General features: G+C 39.8%; 2 protein-coding genes across 2 annotated transcripts; both read right to left on the reverse strand.

Moving 5' to 3' along the window:
- Positions 1–1,828: 1,828 nt before the first annotated feature.
- On the reverse strand, positions 1,829–7,315 carry LOC106928199 (tripartite motif-containing protein 16-like protein). Its single transcript, XM_015004294.2, has 6 exons — positions 6,457–7,315; positions 5,586–5,681; positions 5,262–5,495; positions 5,019–5,187; positions 4,036–4,098; positions 1,829–3,948 (listed from the first exon to the last, which is right to left on the reverse strand). The coding sequence occupies exons 1-6, from the start codon at positions 6,910–6,912 to the stop codon at positions 3,398–3,400; spliced, it is 1,569 nt and encodes a 522-aa protein (XP_014859780.2). The 5' UTR covers positions 6,913–7,315; the 3' UTR covers positions 1,829–3,397.
- A 3,256-nt stretch (positions 7,316–10,571) lies between these two features.
- On the reverse strand, positions 10,572–20,190 carry strip1 (striatin interacting protein 1). Its single transcript, XM_015004285.2, has 20 exons — positions 20,034–20,190; positions 18,464–18,533; positions 18,176–18,250; positions 17,957–18,091; positions 17,346–17,466; positions 17,018–17,193; positions 16,805–16,932; positions 16,538–16,720; positions 16,003–16,223; positions 15,814–15,879; positions 15,175–15,238; positions 15,021–15,092; positions 14,869–14,943; positions 13,733–13,830; positions 13,389–13,515; positions 13,171–13,271; positions 13,004–13,070; positions 12,810–12,914; positions 12,527–12,731; positions 10,572–11,757 (listed from the first exon to the last, which is right to left on the reverse strand). The coding sequence occupies exons 1-20, from the start codon at positions 20,145–20,147 to the stop codon at positions 11,510–11,512; spliced, it is 2,451 nt and encodes an 816-aa protein (XP_014859771.1). The 5' UTR covers positions 20,148–20,190; the 3' UTR covers positions 10,572–11,509.
- Between the last annotated feature and the right edge of the window lie 116 nt (positions 20,191–20,306).

Below are 20,306 nucleotides of genomic sequence, written 5' to 3' on the forward strand. Positions count from 1 at the left end.
GCTGTCGGGGGGGTGGGGGAGGGGGAGTCAGTTGAATCGTCGGACGTTCTTTGATTAGCTGCAAAAGGCGGCGGCTAGCTGGGCACACGCGTCTCCTTCTGAGTCTCCGAGACCATGTCGCCACCAAAAAAGAAAAGGACAGACATTAGAAGTTATTTCGCTACGTCGGCTGTAAGTACAGTGAGTGGACCCATAAGTTAGATATCTACCACGCAACGCATTTGTTGTAAAGTCCGGTGTTTAGTAAGGTCAGCACTGAATGTGAGGTAGAATAGGTCTGTTAATTATGTAATATTTTTTCACATAGGATGCTCAGACAGCAGAGCAGAACGATGGAGAGGTGGCTGGAGCTTCAGGGCTCCAGGTGAGGTGTTAGTTCTCAGATATGAAATATACTGTGAAATTATCTCAGTAAATATGGCATTTGAAGTGTTAGTCTTAAATTAAGTTAAGCTAGTGTGAATACAAACCAGTGTTCTTGAACTGATCTGCTGAGTATGACTGTATCTGGTTGTATACACACGATGTATGATATGGTTATGGTTGGGGGGAGGGGGTTATTAAGCCAATGTGGTTTCCCCCCCCCCCCCCTTCTCAAAAATGTTCGGTGCTCTTGGGCATTTCACTGTGCTGCCGGGGGGGGGGGGGGTGTCAAGGTCCCCACCAAGGTCCCCACCAAAACTTAGACCGAACCTACGCCCTTGGCCTGACTAAATCTTTATTGTTCTAACATGTTGTTCTCATTCAGCTCCAAGGAGAATCGACACCTTCATAAGGAAGATTTTATCGTTTTGTTTAACTCTGAGTTATTCTCCACTATCTCAATCCAATATCTTGGGTAATATTGTTCTCCAAAACTAATCCGAGTAAGAGTAATGTGACAGATGGGTTCTTTCTCAGCAGGTGGTTCTGCCACCTAGTGGCGGGCCAAGAAACAGCAGCAGTCTCATTTTCATCTTGTCAAAAATGTTTTAAGGTTTATGATCAATGACTGCTGGTGTGGCTGTAAACCCTGCGTCGTGTTTTTGTGTGTAGTTTTACTTGCCATGAGTCGGATTCCTCCTGCTGTGTGTGTGAGTGTGTCATGTAAGCATCCAAATCACCAAACTATTTTGAAGGTTTTTATTCATGTGAAGTATAGCAACGTCTTAACAAGTGACAAAAAGTAAAAATGAATGTGACTGATGCACTTTGTTCACCAGAAAGCAAATAAAGTTGATGTTTATTTTATTTTATTAACCGTAGCAGTAAATTTTAGGTCAGTGTAAAAGCAATATCTTGTCATTTTAACAGCACATTAACTGTGGCTGAAAGGACACACTGTAAGAAATTAAGACTTGAATGTGTGTGTGTTTATATTTATAAATGTGTGTGTTGCGTAGAGTTAGACTGGTGTGTGCAGGGCCTTACTGAGCTCACACTTCAGGTGTTATCTGTACTGGAGACACTTTAGAAACATCCCTTTACAGACTCTCTTTGTTTCTTCTCAGTCGTATGGATGAATGACTCACAAGTGGTGTAAAACTTATAAACATAGCTATATAAAATGTAAATAAAGAGTAAACGTACCTCTGCTGTGTTTGTTTCTTTTTACCTCCATAATGGGTCACAACAGCTGGGGAGAAATGAGCTTTTGTAGCTTTTTATAGCTTTCGGAGCTGCACTCATTGACTAATCTATCTAAAACAAATCAGATCAAAATGTGAAAACATTTTTAAATCACTAGTGTAGGCAACAGAATCTATTTTTTCAGTCTTGTGGTAATATGACTTATTTAGTGCAAATAACTTAAGCTTTTATTAGAGAGAAAAAAGTAGATACACAGATGTGATAGACATTCATACCCTCTGCTCAAAGACGGCACATTTAATAAAGAAAAGGCAAATTTGTTTGTATACAAGGTGATGAAGTGCCACACAAGACATTAAAGAAAATGAAGCATAAAGGTATTGCAAATAACAAATGTTAAAGGCAAATTTTAATCTGATATTAGATTGAAGTCTCACACTTCAAACAGGCAGTTTGTTTGTCAAATACTTTAATTAAAAGCTGCTTTTAAAAGCATTTTTCAGATTTAAATGGTTTCTTCTTTTAATTAAGTAGATCTCTGAAGACCTGAATGGTGGTTCAAACATGACCAGCAACCAAGAAATGTATTTCAGCCAAACAACATTTTACAGCAGACAGAAAATAAAATAAAGATAATCAATTCATTTTTACAATTACACACAGCTGTGTTTAAAAGAAATAAAGTGTCCACTTACAGAGTTTTCCTTTGTCACACATTTCAGATCAAAGAAATGTTACTATCAAAGATAATCAGAGTAAATACAACATACACTTTTCAAATAATTAAAAAAGCTACAGAAAAAAATGCCTGGCATTATGTGAAAATATAACTGCCTTTGTTGTTATATTGTGAATTAAATGCGATTAAACAGTTTTTTTTACTGTTCATGTTTGATAGCTGATTCCTGCCTCACCAGTAGAATAAAGACATAGCCTAATTAGAACCTGTCTGACAACTTGAAGTAGGATAAAAGATTTAAAAACACAACACATCTTGTCCCGACTGACAGAAATCAAAGGAAAGATCAGAAAAAGATCAGAAAAAGATTAGATCGGTCTGGAAATGATCGGAAAGCCATTTCTAAAGCTTTGGTTCTCACACTGGGGCCTGATTTCGATAGCTGCAATGGGATAAATATTTTCTCATTAGACTTGGATACAAGATGAGACAACCTTTGAATAATTGAGACTATTTTCTCTCATGTGATTATTTTATTCATAGTTGACAACTGCAATTGTATAATGTAACTTTTGAATTGTGAATTTACCTTTTTTTTAGTTTGATACTTTCATGATTTGTTCAATTTGATCAAAACTACAACGTAACGGAGGCAGACATTAGATGAAAATGATTTTATGAAAAACACTTACAGAGAACTCAGCAGAACAACAGACACACACAGAGGTAATCATGGGGTCAAGGAACTACTACAGCTATTTACATAGGAAGGAAGAGACATATGAGATAATGGGCTAAAGAGAATAAGAACATAGTTAAAGTGCAAACACAGATGAAACCCAAAAACCCCAGATCTGTGACAGATACTGAAGGAAATCATTCAGCTTTATCCACCTGATCTGTCATGTAATTCAGACAAGTCTGAAGTTTATTCTACATGAACACCAAACAAAACCATCCAGAGAACAATAATCAAAAACAGGAAGCTTTAATAAAATAGGAAATAGGCTAAATAATAGTAAGTATATTATTGGTATCGGTGCATTATGTTTTTACCCTCTAAGAAGAAATGTCAAACCATCATGAAGTCACAGAGCATAACTGCTGTTCTGTATGAAAACCACATTTTGATCTGAAATGTCTGAACATCTAATGCTTGTGTTGCTTCAAATCACAGATCCTGATGCTGCATTTATTGTCGAGCCAGAACCCTGGATACAGCGGCTCTGTGAATTGGGTCTCTACCTTGTACAGAAACTTCATGCTATCCGACACCTCGTAGAAAGACAAAGTTCCCTCCTTGAATTTAAGATAAACTCCGATCTTTTTCCCCCTGCGCTCCTGCGAGAGCTCGACGCTTTCTGATCTGTGGCTCACAGAGTAAGTCCGAGAGACATCGAGACTCCAGGATTTTTCATTGGCCCCAAATGCCGACTTCTTCGTGCTGCTTTTTCTGTCTATCCCTTTGTACGTGAGGGCGATCTCTGCCTTGTCTCCTTCCAGCTCCACCTCATAGTAGCACCGCTCGGCCTGCAGGCCCTCCCTGCAGAGCAGCTGGTGACGATGGATGAACCTCCCTGGATGAGGTGAAGCTGGGATTTGGCATCTGTCGGCAGGCAACCTGATCACCTGTTTGTCTTCAGCAGAGATGTTCAGGTCCTTATGAGCCGTTTGGGGGTCCAGAGAGAGGTCACAGGCATCTGGTGTAACCAGAGGAAAAGGAGTAAAATTGGACTTTCAGAGATAGAAAGAGAGTTGGAAACATTCAGATCTGAACATAAACTCACACTGCAGAAAGTCTTCTCTAGTTGTAGGCTCCACGTTCTCCTTCCAACCTTCTCCAGTCAAAGCTACAAGGAGACATTAAACAACATCAATATGTGATGCAGATCTTTGTATGATTGATCAGCATAAAGTGGTCCGTATTTATGAACCGGAAGGAAAACAATACAAAGTTTACAACATCAAACACACACACACAAAAGCTGAATATTTACAAACTAGCCCTGGATTGACATCATTGCTGCTGATCCTCCATGTTTCTTTCCCTTACTGGTTCCTCATCATAATAGCCTTTGAGAAAAAAAAAAAGTTTTATTTTAATTTTTTGTAAAGGTGACCTTAGTTTCCTTTAACAGGTTACGATAGGTCATTAGGCTACAAAACCTGTTTATTATATATGTTTTGCACAAAATCATTCTTATAAAATGAGAATTTGGTCTACTCAGTTCTACCTATTTTGAGATCCTTTCAGAATGAACTATTTTAAGGCCTCCTATCACTTTAAATCAAAATAAGCTGCTACTGGCCACGCCCCCCAAGTCATGTTTACACTCGCACATAAAAATGGCAGCCAACAAATAGGAAATTAGCGGAAGCAGAAGAAGTGCTTCCTGTAAAACCAACAAGAATGTGGCAAGGGGTTTCTAAATAGTAAGTCAACAACAAAACACTTGTCTCTTTCAATAGCTATTAGCGCATACAGCGAGCGGTAAACCAGCAGAGTTGGGTTGCTAGGTGAAGGGCTGGGCTCTGCTTGAGTTGCTAGGGGAGGGCCTGTGGTTGCTAGGTAACGGCGCAGGGAGGTATTTGAAACGGCTTATTTTCCAGACACTAAACATTAACTAATTACCAAAGAACGGCTAGATATTTTTATAAGCACTTGGGCTGTTTTTAGAAGCAATTGAGACCCGAATGGAAGTGCGACAATGTGCAAAGTGTGGATTTTAAGAAACTGATTAAATACTTCCACGTTGGCTGTTACACATACAAAATTGAGAGATTGAAGCAAATTGTTGGTGACAGAAGTCCTCCAGCTTCCTCCCGATCTGCTCTATAGCTCTCTTTGTAACTTCAAATTGTGAAAGTTGGTCCTCTGAGCTCTCATTGCAGGAAAGCAGAAGGACTTTTTCACAGTGACTCTGCATAGCGGGCCATTCCTGGGAGAAGAAAAACATTTATTGCAGAGGTGATGCAGAACCATGATACAGGTGAACTGATGTCAGTGTCATACCTGCAGAAAAAAGGCACTGTTGTCACTTTGTACCAGGAGATTGAGCTCATCATGCATCTTCTTCTTCTCCTCTATCTTCATCTCAAGATCCTGAAGTGCAACGTTGATCTGAGCTGCTGCTGCCTCCGCCTGATCCTCAACCAGCTTCCTCACAGACAGGTAATGTCTCTGAAGGCAATCAATGACTTCAACTATGACTGTTTCACAGTCATCCTTTGTTTTCTTGGCCTCCTCCTGTTTTAAACACAGCAGAGCAAGATCAAAATCCTTCCAAGCTCAGAACCTGTTAACAGTTGTACCAATGATCCGATAGGATTTCCTCACCTCAATCTGGTTAAATTTCTTCTTCATGTTTTGCTGCTGTTTCTCCTGCTCCTGCAGCGTCTCCATCAGTTTGGTTTGCAAGATCCTCACCTCATCCTTAAATTACACCAGTCACAGAAATTACTGTAAAATAGTAGTGAGTGCTCCCTTTAGCTGTGCTAAACATGCAAATTTCATGCAAACACTGCCACAAACCCACATTTCACTTACATAATGAAATGTGGGTTTCATTTTGTAACCCCACATCTAAAAACTTTCAATCCATCCACAACTTTAAGCACAGCCACAGATGATCTTCTTATATTCCTCATGAAATAAATGTAATTGTATCTTTTTTTTTTTTTTTAAGATAAAGCAGATAAAAAATTACGTTAGAATAATAACAATTGTGCAAACAAGAAGTCTCACTTCAACAAGAACTAAAGGTCTTTGTGTGTGTGTCTGGTGACTTTTATGTTATAACATGTCTGTTCATTCAGTAAAATTACTCACAGGTTACAGTATACAGAAATTTTACTCAAATAATAGTAGCCTTACTTCATTATATAACTCAAGTAAAAGTAAAAAGTGCAGTGAAGTAAACTCCTTCTGAATATAATTAAAAAGAAAAACAGTTACTCAAGTAAATGTAATTGAATAAAGATAACGACTTACTCTGCACACTAGGTAACCCTAAGAGTTCATTCTGTTAGTAACAAGTTGAGTAATCAAACATATAATTTGCTTCTTTAATTTAGTCTACAACAGAACTAAATTCCTGACTGCTTACCATATATGGTGCCTGCGGTTGTAAAAATTTGCACCAGAGAGTTTCTATGGTTTAAAATGAACAGCTGAGCAGTCATACAGTGACTCCTTGGTTTTCCTGTACCTGTTTCCTTTTCCGCTCTTCCATCACCAGCCCAAACGTGTGTCCCCTGTGCCTGATTGCAGCGCAGTCAGCACATATGATCTTCCAGTCTGTGTAGCAGTAAACATCCAGAGGTTTGTTGTGGAGCCAACACAGAGTGTTCTCTGTGGCGCTGCTCCGGCCTCTCTTCAGCTGGGCCTCAGCTGACTCCTCTTCTTTCCTCTTCCTGTTCAGACCCCTCTCCGTGTCTCTTACCATCTCAGCCAGAGTCGTGTTCCTGATCAAACAGGGTCTGGAGGGAAACCTCTGTCCACATTCAGGGCAGCTGACGTCCCTCTGCTCCCCGTCCCAATACCACTCGATGCACTCCCGGCAGAAGTTGTGTCCACAGGGGATGGTGGTGGGATTCCTGAGAAGCTTTGTGCAGATTCGACAAGAGAGGTGATTTATGCTGACGGGAATGTGAGGCTCTGCCATGTTTGCGATGAGGAAGGAAAGGCGCGCTTTGTTACACAAGCATCGTTTCGTTTCTGCAAAAATGACTCAGAGGTGTGTTGTTTATGATTGGTCTGTTTCAAAGTGGAAGAGGGTGTGACTGAAACATTTGAATGTCATTAACCTTCTCCAAACAAACCTCTGAGACCTGCTACTTAGGACTTCTGAAGACAGCAGTGGTGAAAGTAAAGTACTCAATACTTTGTAAAATACAAATAAACAGACAAAAATGTAGCCTAGTGAAAGTACCACATAAACATTGTTAGTTGAGCAAAAGTCAGTTATTGCTTTTGAAAATAAAGTATTGAAAGTGAAAGTACTTATCGAATGTATTCCCTCTTGCAACGAGTGCCTATGTATGTATATTTTCTTTAATATATCAATAGTGTTGTGCCATTTCGAACAATGCTACAGAAAATAAATGTTTTTGTTGTGTTTACCCTCCATGACAATGTTTATGCTTGGACTTGGATTCTGTGCATCAGAATTTTATTAAATGAAAGCAGAGGCAAGTCCCATTACGCTAAATAAGACAGAGAATGATTGTGAGCATTTTTATTTAATATAAAGCAAAACCAAAAGGGGCATTAGACACACCTAGCATTTCAGTTCAAGTTTGTCATCAACTCCACACTTAAAAAATATTCATCTCTGTAGTCGGATAGTAATGAACAGTATTTTAATTTCCTGACTCCGTTTCTATAACTTGGAGCCGAGAGCCACTTTTTGAACCAGTTAATTCAGAACTCATTGATTACTTTCAAACTGATAAATCGAAAAAATACAATGTCACGTAAATGTAGCACGTTATTGGAATGCAGTGGAGTAAAAGCTGAAAGTACCCACAATTCAATCTACTTAAATAAAGTAGATCCATGAAAAAATTACTTAAGTACAGTAATGAATCTACTTGGTGTTGTACCTCATACTTTTCTTCAGAGTTGTTGTAGATGCTGAAGCCTTGTTTTTGCTAAGGACAGACCCTTCCTTTAGCGGTCAGTATTACATTGGCCCTAAAGAAGCCTCTGACTAAAGAAACTCTGTTGTTGTAAATGTAGGATCTTAATGCCTTTTGGTATCTCTACATGCCTCCTGTCTGACTCTTACTCAAATTAGTGACTGACTTAACAACTTTTTGTTAAAGTTTTAGCTTAGCTCGGTTTGTCGCAGTATAATAAATTCCTCTGGCCTTGTCCGTTTGACCCAAACTGAATGCAAAGATAACACCTGAGTGAGACACAAAACATTTATATTTTGTTAGTGGGTAGATCATTTTGCTCCTGGTGACAGGAAACTTAGATGTTTAACAGAGATACAGCACAGCTAGAGAAAGAAAACTATTGAAGCTTCTGCAGTTCCCTTTACAAACTAAAAAAACATTTAGCTCAAAGTAAAATCATGTCTGGATCCGGTTGTTGTATGCTTGTGCAAAGGTTAGTTTAGGTGCATTTCTTAATGATGCAGAATCAGTTGGTTTTGTTTACTCTACAGCAGTCTTTCTAAAACTGTGCTCCAGGGCGCCCCATAGGGATCGGCAAGGTACTGCATGTACAAGACCGGTTATTTGCCGTGACGTCAGCTAAAAGTGCGACGCCACAGCTGGCTTACCAATGATTTTGGCTAAAAATAATAATGGATACGTGTCTTAAAACCGGGCCCCTCAAAAGAAAAGTTGAAGATACCGGTATTAAGAAAACAAAACAAGTACAGCCAAGTTATATGTCACTGATGACAGTATTGATGTGTATGGAGTAGGGCTGTTGTAAACGAATATTTTAGTAATCGAGTAATCTATCGATTATTCTTACGATTAATCGAGTAATCGGATAAAAAAAATTATAAAATGAAATATTGGTAAATCTGGCATAATACCGGTGTTACTATCAGATATCAATATCAGTCCAATTTTTCATATTTGAGCATCCCTAACAGTTGCTTTTTTGTAGTTTAGAAAACTAACCTGTAACAATAATAGCTCACTTTCTAAGTTAACCAGAAGAAAAGTTATAGAAAAATCTGAAATTATATTGAATTTAATAACAAAGAGGCAGGCTCACAAATATGCTTATAAAAAATGTCTACAATCCAGCTTTTAGTTTATGTATTCATCAAGGTGAGTTTAATAGATTAATTAAACTCACCTTGCCACCTAACCTGTCACGCTTTGGGTTTGAAAATACGGGAAATGCCGCCTGGAGTGGGAGGAGAGGGCGAATGAACGAACGTAAGATGGGGTGGAGGGGAGGAAATAGACCAGCGGACTGACGAACCGTTAGACCGGGGGACGAACACGGGGGAAGCAATACGGGATATTTACGACACCTTCACTGGTCACACTCAGAAACTCATCTACCAGCCATGTACGATGCGCTCCGCCACCCGTTTCTTCAGACCGGGATATGAAATCTATTGTGCGGTTCGTCGGTAAAGCTACATTTACACGGTAAGCATCAGCTACTCAGCCGCCCGCCCTGTTCAGTCTATCCGCTCACCTCAGCGCTCTTCCCGCCGTTCGCTTTCAACCAGCAGCCCCGGAGGAGAAATGCTGCCGTACTCCAGGCATTCCCCAGTCATTTTAAGGATGCTTATTGGTTCCCCAAAAACGATAAAAAGTCGGGCATTATCATCAATCAATAAAATCCCCACGGGCCAATCTTGAAGATTGGACTTTATGCCGCTGAGACTTAGCTTTTGTCAACAACTCAGAGGCGGAAGTGAGAGCTCCGCGCAACGCAAATTGAGTCCCGGCCGGAACACGGTGCGCTAACTAATAAAACATAAATTAACGAAGCTTCGAGGCAGGTAAATTTTCCTCGAGGAATTTTAGTAATCGAGGTACTCGAATCATTCGAGGAATCGTTTCAGCCCTAGTATGGAGCTAAAACAGTCTCATAGTCGTTGTTCATGCTCGATTCGATTATTGAACGGCTCTATGGTGCAGAAGATTTATGTTTCTGCCAAAGCAAATCAAGTCAATTTTTCTTTAATTGTGCTTCTAAAATACAAATAGGCCTAAGTGTTATACATGCACATAACACTTAGTAGTAAAGAACAACTTCTTTTTATTTAGCTCAAAGTAAAATCAAATATATGTTTGACATAACTGGAAACCTTAGAAACCACTTTTCACACTATGCAAACAACTCAAAATGCCCTGAGTAGAATTGTGCATGACAATAAGTGCGTTAAGAGACTGATATTTTAATTTCAGGTTGTATATATTAAGCTGTGTTAAATTTCAAGTGAGGTGGTCTTGTTTGTTAAATGGGGTAAGTGGTCCAAAAAACTTTTGAGAAACACTGCTCTACAGCTTCAGGGTTGCCAGATCTGGACCACTTCCTGCCTAAACACCAACATAAACCCACCCAACACAAAACAAAGAGGAACACACCATTTACACATACAGGATCCCCACAGAACATTAAATGAATAAATCTATATTTCTCTTTCTACAATATGGCTACCCTTTAATGTGAATCTTTTAAATTACAGTTTCTTTTTTGTTAAGAGTATTTCTGTCTGAACAGCTGCTAGAGCCAATGCTGCTGAAAAATTAATCAGTTTACATCAAATATGCAGTACTAAAAGAGGCTGCATTCTCCACTCCTCTAGGTCACAGTCAGAAAGTAAACGGAAGAAAATGAAGCGACGGTATAATTTTATTACATTATTTAAGTCCATGTAAAACAAAGACAGTCATGATAAATAGGTTACACAATTTACATGTATTTATATTTTCTTCACCACCCTTACAACCAAATATGACTAAAAAAAATTAAGAATTGTTGATTTAAGTTTAACATGTATTTTTCCGTTTTAGTTCAAATAATCTGTTCAATGAGTGAAATCAGAAGCCATGAATGTTTTTTTTATTCACAGACAGTAACAAATGAGTTCAGAATAAAAGTTTAAAGCTGCTTCAGTCTGTTGGTCAGTCAGGTTTCCATGGCGATCGATGGTCCCAGAGCTGAGGCAGGAAGTCAGAGCTCAAACGAAAAACAATCTTAAAAAATTAAACAGCCTTCAGACGACAGAATGCATGAATTTACACTTTGAATAATCAGTGTCTGATTATTCAAAGATTGAATTGAACTGTAGCATTAATACAGAACAGTTACTCTGAATTACATGAATTAAAATAAATTGTCATGTAGTGCTTCCAGTTGATTTACTGACCTCGTTAAGTAGGAACAGGCACACAGAGAAATACCTGCAAGTGGAAGAATGAGGGTTTGAACCATTATCAGTCATTCATTTATAAAATGGGAGCAGTGGGGGGAAAAAGCTGAGGAATCTTAATACAAAAAGATCTTATTTGTTTCCCTTTTACGTTGATTCACGTTAATACTAAACGTCTAAAAGGCAGAAGCTTACGTCAGAAAGCACTTGGTCGGAGGCTTAAGTGACCTACAAAGCCACGCAGGTCCCAACTTCTGAAGGAAATCCAACCACCAGAAAATGTAACATAATGCTGCGCTAAGAGTTTGTTTGATCAGGGAGAAAACCGTCTGAGGTTTCTCTGAACTCCTGACCGGAACCGTTTACTTAAAAACACAAAGATGCTCCGCAGCGCTGAGCCTCACTGCAGCAGTTCCTCCCAGGAAATGGGCTTGGAGAAGACCTCGCGCTCCAGCCAGAGGTCGTAGTTCATCTGGAAGTCCTCGGGCAGGTCGACTCGCTGCCCCAGGACGCTCTGCAGGCAGTTGTCCACAGGAAGGAAGTCTGGGTTACTGTGGCTCTTGTCGTAGCGGCGGCTGTTGAAACGCTCGATGCTCGCCCGCAGGGCGCACTCCTCGGCCTGGAAGTCCCAGGGACGGGCGTCCAGATCTGACACCGCAAACAGATCAGGGTTAGTCTGATTTATACTCGGCTGGGCCTGTCGCGATAAGCAACAAATCAGTTAATCGCATGATAAATTACAATGAGCTCAATAATTTCCATTTGCATCATTTAGCATTTTTCTCACAAGTCGTCATTCTGGTGCTAATTAGATCTTTTTTTGACGGACAATTTTGGTTTCATAATACATTTTGTCTTTTTGCTGTTGTTTTGTTTAATTATTCTGGATATTTAAAACGTATTCCAGTTCCAGTGTTAAATGTTCATTAGAATTTAAAGTTTATTGATCTTTGAGAATGTGTCCTTGCATTATGATGCCATTACCATAATATTACTTGAAAATGGTCTCAAAACAACAATATCACCGTTTATCGCAATAACTTCTGGAGTAATTTATCCTCCAGCAAAAAGAGGGGAAAAGTATTGGCACAGAAACCATTAAATACTTTTAATGTAAACTATTATTGTGTTTATTCTGAAATCTAACCATTTTCTGACATTTTGAGGAATACGTGGTAATTTGCCAGGAACTATAAAAACACGTAAAAGTAAGAGAATAATGTTACTTTCAGGAATGTATTGACTAACTGAATTATTTTTATCCCTAACTGAGCAGCTGGAAAATTTAGAATTAGTGTTATGAGAAAAAGAAAAGAAACATCTATAGAAACAAGCCAACCTGGCATATTAATATATTAATACATTTGAGTAAAACTAAACAAAATCAAAATTTGGTTAAAATCAGATGAACACTCACCGTTTCCATAAGCCCAGTCGTCATTGAGGCGATGCCGCACCTTCTGGTAGATGGCAGACATGGTCTTCATGTTGCTCTTCCTCCACTGTCGCCCCAAGTATTTGGTCTGCACTTTGAGCAGTTTGAGGACATAAAGCTGCATCATGGCCTGCTTGACCTTCAGCGCCCTCTTCAGGATGGGAGCCGACTTAAACACCACTAACATCTGGAGGAGAACGGCCGAGATTGTAAGGACGTGTGTTCAGGGTCACATCTGGTTGAGTTCAGTGCGACGCCGACTCACCATTGTTCTGGAGTGTTTCCATTTGGTTAATTTGTTCAGGATTCGGAGCAGGTTAATACAAGAGAATAGGTTCCTCCAGCAAAACTGAGTGTTGTCTCCCGCTTCCTGAGACGGCAATTGTTCAAGGTGAAACTAAATGCCAACATCGTGCTGAAATTAGCTGCTAAAGCTACGACTTAAGTGAGAAAACTCACCAAACTCTCTGCGGTTAACTCCGGGAGCTCATGGACCACGCAGTACGGAAAGTCAAGCACTGAAATGCTGATGAGAAAAAATAATTAAAGGAAATAGTTTATTGGTCTGAGAAGCTTCCAGTCAACAGGACTGGTGCTTAATATCTAAAAAGGACAGATAAAAGTACCTGTTTTTAGCTGTGATGTAAGACATGATGTTCTGGTTGAAAAACTTCAGGATGAGCGGGATGCAGTTGGCAAACACCAAATGCTGAGCCATGTACTCAAACTATTTTAAAAAGAAAAAAAAAACAAAAAACACATCCTTTTGTTAAAATGAAAAGAGTGTTCCTCACATCAAAAACACAATTTCAGATACCAGAAACCAAATCGGAGGTGTTCCCACCTGGTAGACGTGGTTGAGTTTGAAGTGTTTCAGAAGCAGCAGCAGGATGGCAGAGATGGCTTTCACAATGATTTCTTTGTGGCGATTCACATCAACGCCCAGTTTCATGCTCTGCAGAACCGTCGTCCTGCAGCAAGCAGAAAAACTCCAGTTTGGCTGAACCCCTCTCAAGCTATAACATTAACTTTAACTTTGCTTTCAACCACACTCTGTCTGCCTCCACAGATGCTCGTCATCAGATCATGTCAGAGACTAATTTAGGTGCCCATATGTCTGCAGAAACCCGCTGATGTCTGCTCGTTTTGTCAGTAAAGTCGGGTTATGTCAGTGCTCAGTCCACTTACGGCATCTCCTCCGGCAGCACATCTGCCAGGATGTTAATGGAGTCTGTTTTGGCTTTAGACGTCGGAGCGGCAGCGAGCAAAATCTTCAGCAGCGCAATCTGACGATCAGAGAGGCAAGGAGGTGAAATGTGACCTAACAAAACATTTACATTTCCAAGTTTAAGCTAAATGTAATGTTCGCAAAGGACCCCAGTGAAGTTAGCTCCTTCATATTCTTCAAATCAAAACAATACAAAGTCAATAGTTTGTGCTGCAAATACTGTGCTGCCATCATTTTAAAAATATTAGAATATCAAGGGAATACAGAGTTCACAGCACCCCCTGGTGGCCACAAACAACATATACGACCCAATTTTTCTTTGGCGTTTAACCCATAAACCTTTACTAACAACTTTAAATTATTAGACAAACAAAACATCTTTTCTGCACATCCAACGGTAACGTAGCACAATGCTCAAACATACATGCAGATTTGTAAAATTTTAAATTAACCAACTCGGTTGCATATTTCTTGAACTGAAGGACATTATTTTGAATAACGACATGGTATTTATGTTTACATTTTTTATTCTTTATTCTACTTTATGACTTATCTACTTGTTTTGAATGCCTGTCACTTTGCTGCTGTTGAACAGAAATTTCCACATTGTGGGACAATAAAGGATATTATTAATCTATGCTAACTATTTGATACCAGCTTGAGTCGGGTTTGGAACAAACGCACTGAAAAACAAAAACAGCTATTGGTCAAAAGTTTTAAGACTTTCATCTTGATCAGGTCTGACCAGTGAATGAACAGCCAGAAACTTAAAATTTTGTGTTATCTTCAGATCAGTGGAAGCGCCACACTCATGCTACAGAAGACGACACAAAACAACAACACTGTTCGGTGTGGAAGTTGTTGCTGATGGGAAGGAGAGCATTAGCAGTTTCCTTTTGTTAAAAATGGACCCAGAAGAAATAAAAAGATGCAAAAATGAATCAAAAAGAATATAAATACAATTGACTGTTTAAAGGGACTCTTATCAGCTATTTAAAAGGCTAATAAATTTAATTGTTTTTCCTTTGTAAGGACGTTTAATTCTCATTTAGGCTACCTTTAAACATGAAGTAAAACTGAACCAGCAAGCACTCACCATGTACTGAGGCAAACTGGGAAGAATCCCCTGATAAAGCAGCTCGGTGGCACACATCTCCACCTCCTCTTCACCCTGAACACAGGAAATGAAGAAGACATGTTGAAATTAACTGTACAACAGAATATATTACAGATGTCACTCCCACTCACCACAGACAGCGGAGTTTTCTGGTATTCCTCCTCCTTTGCCATCTGCACCTCTGCTACGGAAATATACTTATGCTGTAAAAATGGGAGGAAAATATTAAAAACAATCAACCCCAGCCACATACATGCTGATCTTCCACACATCACGCTGCAGCACCTGCTTCAGCGTCTTGATGCTCTCGTGAATCGGCCGGGGTAAACCAACCACTGTATCCGTATCACTGCGGAGCAAAAATACAGCTTTATTATGTCTGGAGGGCTGCAACTAAGACATTAAATTAGTAATCAATTATTTGATTAACTGGACAAATTCTGCAGATTTTTCATTTAAGCAATCCTTTTTTATACAATATTAGAAATACATTAAAAGATGCAAATAAATAAATAGTTAAATTCATTTTTTTCTTAGAAAATAAACATTTTATTGCCTAAAATACGATTATAATACAATACTAGTAAAATACCATTTTGTACAAGAATTAATAACTGGATAACAAAATGTGCTTAATAGATTTTATTTTACAGAATTTAAACTAGGTGAAGCTAAAACTACGTCACGTAAGTAGTTCTGAGTAGAACGTATTTACAGAAAATGAAGGTTTTATTCACCTTAAATGCAAAATGTGTTTAGTTTTTGAACAGTTTGGGATCGATTACTGCTCTGAGTGAGTCTGTATACTCCAGTTAATTAATCAATTCATAAATTAGTTGACAACTATTTCAATAATCAATCACTTCAGCCTTACACGTCTGCATCTTGGAAACTTTATTTTTACACACACATAAGCAAACTCACCTTCCCAGTGTGTAACCGATGAATTTACTTCTACTGGACTCCAAAAAGTTTTCGATATCTTTTTCCCTGTTGGATCAAAAACATTAATAGCATCAGAAATGTCCCGTGAAAAGCACACTCAGCACAGAAGCTGTAAACCTGGGGGGTAAAACCGTGTAAGTGACATGAATTAAAATGTCTGTGCTGCACCTGACTTTGGGAGCCCATGGTAGCCCTTTAGGGAAGGACACCCTCTCTGACGGAGGATGAGGAATGGGTGGAGGCATCACCTCGTCGCGTTCCAGAGGGAACGTCTCTGGCTCCAGAGAGTTATCGTTGTCATCGTTGTCATCTTCGTCTTCACGAGAGTCGTCAGCCTTGTAGGGATCCTTCTCATTGAAGGCATCCAGGTTGTCCTGCTTGATCAGTGCCTGAGGAAAAAAACATAAGGACTCACATGTTTAGGTGAAGAAAGTTCTTGTGTTTGTTGAGGAATGACAAGTAATTAAGTTAAAACGTATTGTCACATTTTAAAGTTTTTAAGTTTATCCCTACAGCGTCACTTTTTTTGCTTGGTAATCGTAAACAAATTGAAGAAAAAAAATGTACTTGTTCATTACTAACTGCTCCAGACCTTTGATCTCATCTAGAAATCAGATGTGGACCTTTTGAACAAGCGGTTTGGAAACCTCTGGTCCAGATGGTTCAGCTTAAAGTCCGCTCTCGGAGCTGCGGCGGTGTCTACCTTGTGCTCTCGGCGAGCTCGTTTCTGCTGCTGCTCGATGAGATCGGACGCAGATGCCGGAGGAGACGCCGCCCTCATGCTGCGAATGACTCGGATGCTGTCCTCTGGGAGCGGAGGGAGACCCAGCTCCTCGCGTTTGCAGACCTTTATGCTCTGAAGCTGCTCAAACCCTCCCAGCGTGAACTGAAACGAGATGAGAAAGAAGGATTTTCCAGCACGATGCGTCTCTTTGTACCAGAAGCAGCCTGGATGGGTTTCCCCTCTCACCAGTATGCTCTTCCACAGCAGCAGCAGCACCTTCTTCATGGGAAAGTGTGGGGCATGGCCGCTGCAGAACTTGGTGACCATTCCAAAGAGCATGACAGAGATCGGCTCGTTGTTGAACAGAGGCGAACCTGGATTTTATCACCAAGTTGCAATTAGCTTCCAGGGGACTTTTTCAAACCTTAAAATGACGGCAGCTCTTCTGAAGATGTTTACCCAGCTCAGCTTTGAAGGTTTCCTTCATGATTTTCCATTCAGGCTTGTCAGCTGGGTCGTCCTGCTGGATCGTCTCCACCATCAGGTACATGATGTTGAGCAGAACTCTGAGGTCGGTGCTGTCGGCGAGGGAGATGGCCGGCTTTCTCACCGCACTGCTGCAGGCAGCGCTGTTACTGAACAACAGGAAGCAGATTGCTGTTATTCAGCAGAACATCTGTCTACTAAAAGCCTCGTGAAACGCCGACTTTTTTCCTTTCGGGGCTCTATTTTCATCTGTTATTCGGCTTATCGGAGGTCAGGTTAGGTAAACGGTCGTTGCTCGTACTCGATCTCCATGTTGAGAAGCTCCACCAGAGCAGAGAAGGTTCCGACGTCAAGCAGCAGAAATATGTTGTATCTCATCCAGTACTGAACCTCAGCCTCACAGCTGCAGTCTGCAAAGGCTCCTGAAAAAACAAATACACCAACGTGAAGCAGAGAAAAAAGTACAGATGTTCTTTGGCTGAATTAATTCGATTAATCGTGATTAACCAGTCATGAAAATTATTGTCAACTAATTATTAATCTATTAATTGTTAAGCAGAGTGCACGGATTCAAAATGAGCCAGTCCTACTCTGTATTAATGCTAAGTTAAGCAGGAAGGTGTGAGCTTTTCACTTGACTGGTGAAGTATTTTCTTAGCTGCAGATGAATTCTTCGCTACAAATAATCAACCATTCACTAAAGGAACGTCGTTGTATTTTAGGCAATAAAATGTTTTTTTTTCTTCTTGAATTTTTTGCATTTTTTTCATCTCTAATTTTGTATAAAACAAGCTTAAGATCGTAAATAAAAAAAACCTACAGAATTTATCTGATTGATTAATCATCATAATAATTGATAACTCCAACAATAGTGTATTTTTATTCCAAACGATGTAAACAACTTGCACTGACCCTGAGCCATGTAGAGGATGGCTCTGGCAACCTTTAGCCTCTTCTCACGACCAATGACCTCCAGGCCGTCCAGCAGACGCATGGCGTGCGCTCTGTGCTGGGCGGCATCGAGGTCCGTCCACTTCTTATCCGAGACTGAGGTCCAGACAAACAGAGAATGTAACATTATGGAAATACCTTCAATTTATAAATGGTAGTTTGGGGAATAACTATACGCACCATGAGCTCTGAATTCCTCCTCAAAGCACTTCCTGTTAAGGGCAAACTCAGGTCCTTCAGTGTAACTGTAGAGCTCTGGAACATTTGCAAATAATTATAATTAAAAAGCTATAAATATATGTAAAATTAAGTTTTCAGTGCTGAAAAAATAGGCATTGAGATTTATGGAATATCAATCAATCTATCTTTATTAGCATTGCACACTATTACACAAAACAAAGTGACCAGAGTGCTTCAATTTAAAATATGCATTAAAATAAAAAGACAATAAAAACACAGCAAACACACCTGACAGCTCTGCAGCCCACTTATCTGTGTCAGAATACTCAAACTCAAGATCTGGAGACTCAGACAAGCCCTGTGAACAACACATAGCAGCTTGCATCAATCTGATGGATGGCTTCCAAAGAGAAATCAGTTTATTATCCTTTTTTTTTATATAGTGTACCAGACAGCACACAAGAGTGTTTTTCAAAGACCTTCAAAGGATGTTTAAGAAATTTAAGAGACAAAACACCAAGATTAAAAAAAATATCTAAAGTACGTGTGATAATATAAAGTTTATGATCTTAACAGCCGCTCAGCATGAGGCAGAAAGCTGTGCAGCAGATTGCTGGTTCTGCTTTTGACGAAGCCGATGGTAACAGTTCAGAGTATTTGTGGAAAGAGTGTGACAATGTTCAGAGGCCGGTTCCTGCAGCGGATCTGAAAGAGATCCTGGGTAGAGGATAGGGACGCTCCAGTGAATCCTTCAGCTCCTCTCGCCATCATTGGCAGAGCTCTTCTGTCTGCTGTACTGCAGCTGGAGAACCGCACTGACATCAAGAAGTTATCAGCTGTGACATTGACATCATCTTACTCGTGTGTTCACTAAATCCAACATCTATCATTTTCAACAACACCACTCCGGGGACGGATCAGAACAAGAACCCTCACTCCACACCATCAACCCTGGTCCTCACAGACAGTCTCTTCGCGTTTTAAATAGTTCTCCTGGTCCAGTGCACCTTAACATGATTGCATTCCCTTCTCAGCATCTCATCAAGTGCATTAAGTGTTAATATTCATTTAAATTCAGCTGTGTAGCAGAAGGGAAACAATCTAAACCAAGCAGTGCAGTGGGTTTTGAGGACCAGAAGTAGGAAAACTCTAGTATTAATGGTTCATTTCCTTCATGTTTCAGGTTGTTTCCCTGCTTCATAACACCTGATTTCATTTTATGGCCGATTAACAGGCTTTTGCTGAACAGCCCTCATCTGAATCAGATGTGTTAAAGCAGAGGAAACATCTAAAACATCCAATTCAGTGTGCCTCATGGACAAAGGTGGGCAAACACTGGTTTAGATGTTTCCCTTTTGCCACACACCTGAATGAAATCATACTTCTGCAGACCTTACTAACTAGGGAATTAGTTTCTGATAGATGTAACAATAATCCCGTTATATTTTACTATTTCACATAAAGGTTACCACGATGTTTCCTGTACTCCTTACAGATATGAAACTAGGTTGCTATATTAGGTGTCACAGTAGAAAAGGACGTAAAACGTGAAGCTAGCCTGATTCATGGCAGTTAAGGCCTCCAATAGCAGCTAGCTAACACCAGCTAGTTAGCATTTAACATCAGAAACACCGATAATAAACGGTATCAATTACTTAAAAGCCAATGACTGAAACGACACACACAGCTGTCGCCTATTTAAATTACTTAAAGTTTTTCGATTCTGATATTAAAATGACCAGATAGTCCAACTAGACCGAGTTAGCTGTCGTTACTAAAGCAGCAACACATCTAAAGGCCTAAGTTTGTTTATCTCTGAAAAACCATGATGACAATGAACATTTTTCTCTCTTCGTACCTCTGAGTCTTTCCTTGGAGTTCGAGGGAATTCGCCTCTGCCTCCTTTATTTGGTAGCATCGCTCTCTGTTTATTGTTTACAGGAAGCCCACCACCATTCCCACCGACCTCCATAATTCATTTGCAAGTGAAGTAAACTCTCGCGAGATGGAAGGGGATCTTCGGGAGTTTGCGTCTGACGTCAGCATCGCATGATTTCTCAAAAAGATGTATTTCAACATTCTTTTCTCAAAATGAATGTTGAAATACTTCAAAATAAATTACAAATAATTT

The sequence above is a fragment of the Poecilia mexicana genome, unplaced genomic scaffold (genome assembly GCF_051168715.1).
Source record: "Poecilia mexicana isolate PSO_F unplaced genomic scaffold, ASM5116871v1 scaffold_5, whole genome shotgun sequence".
Taxonomy (NCBI): domain Eukaryota; kingdom Metazoa; phylum Chordata; class Actinopteri; order Cyprinodontiformes; family Poeciliidae; genus Poecilia; species Poecilia mexicana.

Coding starts and splice junctions, on each gene's coding strand:
- strip1 (XM_015004285.2), bottom strand. CDS start 20,147: ATGGAGGTCGGTGGGAATGGTGGTGGGCTTCCTGTAAACAATAAACAG. Junction 16,933..17,017: donor AACCTTCAAAGCTGAGCTGG/GTAAACATCTTC, acceptor GATAAAATCCAG/GTTCGCCTCTGTTCAACAAC. Junction 13,071..13,170: donor TACATCACAGCTAAAAACAG/GTACTTTTATCT, acceptor TTTTCTCATCAG/CATTTCAGTGCTTGACTTTC.
- LOC106928199 (XM_015004294.2), bottom strand. CDS start 6,912: ATGGCAGAGCCTCACATTCCCGTCAGCATAAATCACCTCTCTTGTCGA. Junction 4,099..5,018: donor TGCTTCAATCTCTCAATTTT/GTATGTGTAACA, acceptor GTCTCCTTGTAG/CTTTGACTGGAGAAGGTTGG. Junction 3,949..4,035: donor TAGAGAAGACTTTCTGCAGT/GTGAGTTTATGT, acceptor TGGTTACACCAG/ATGCCTGTGACCTCTCTCTG.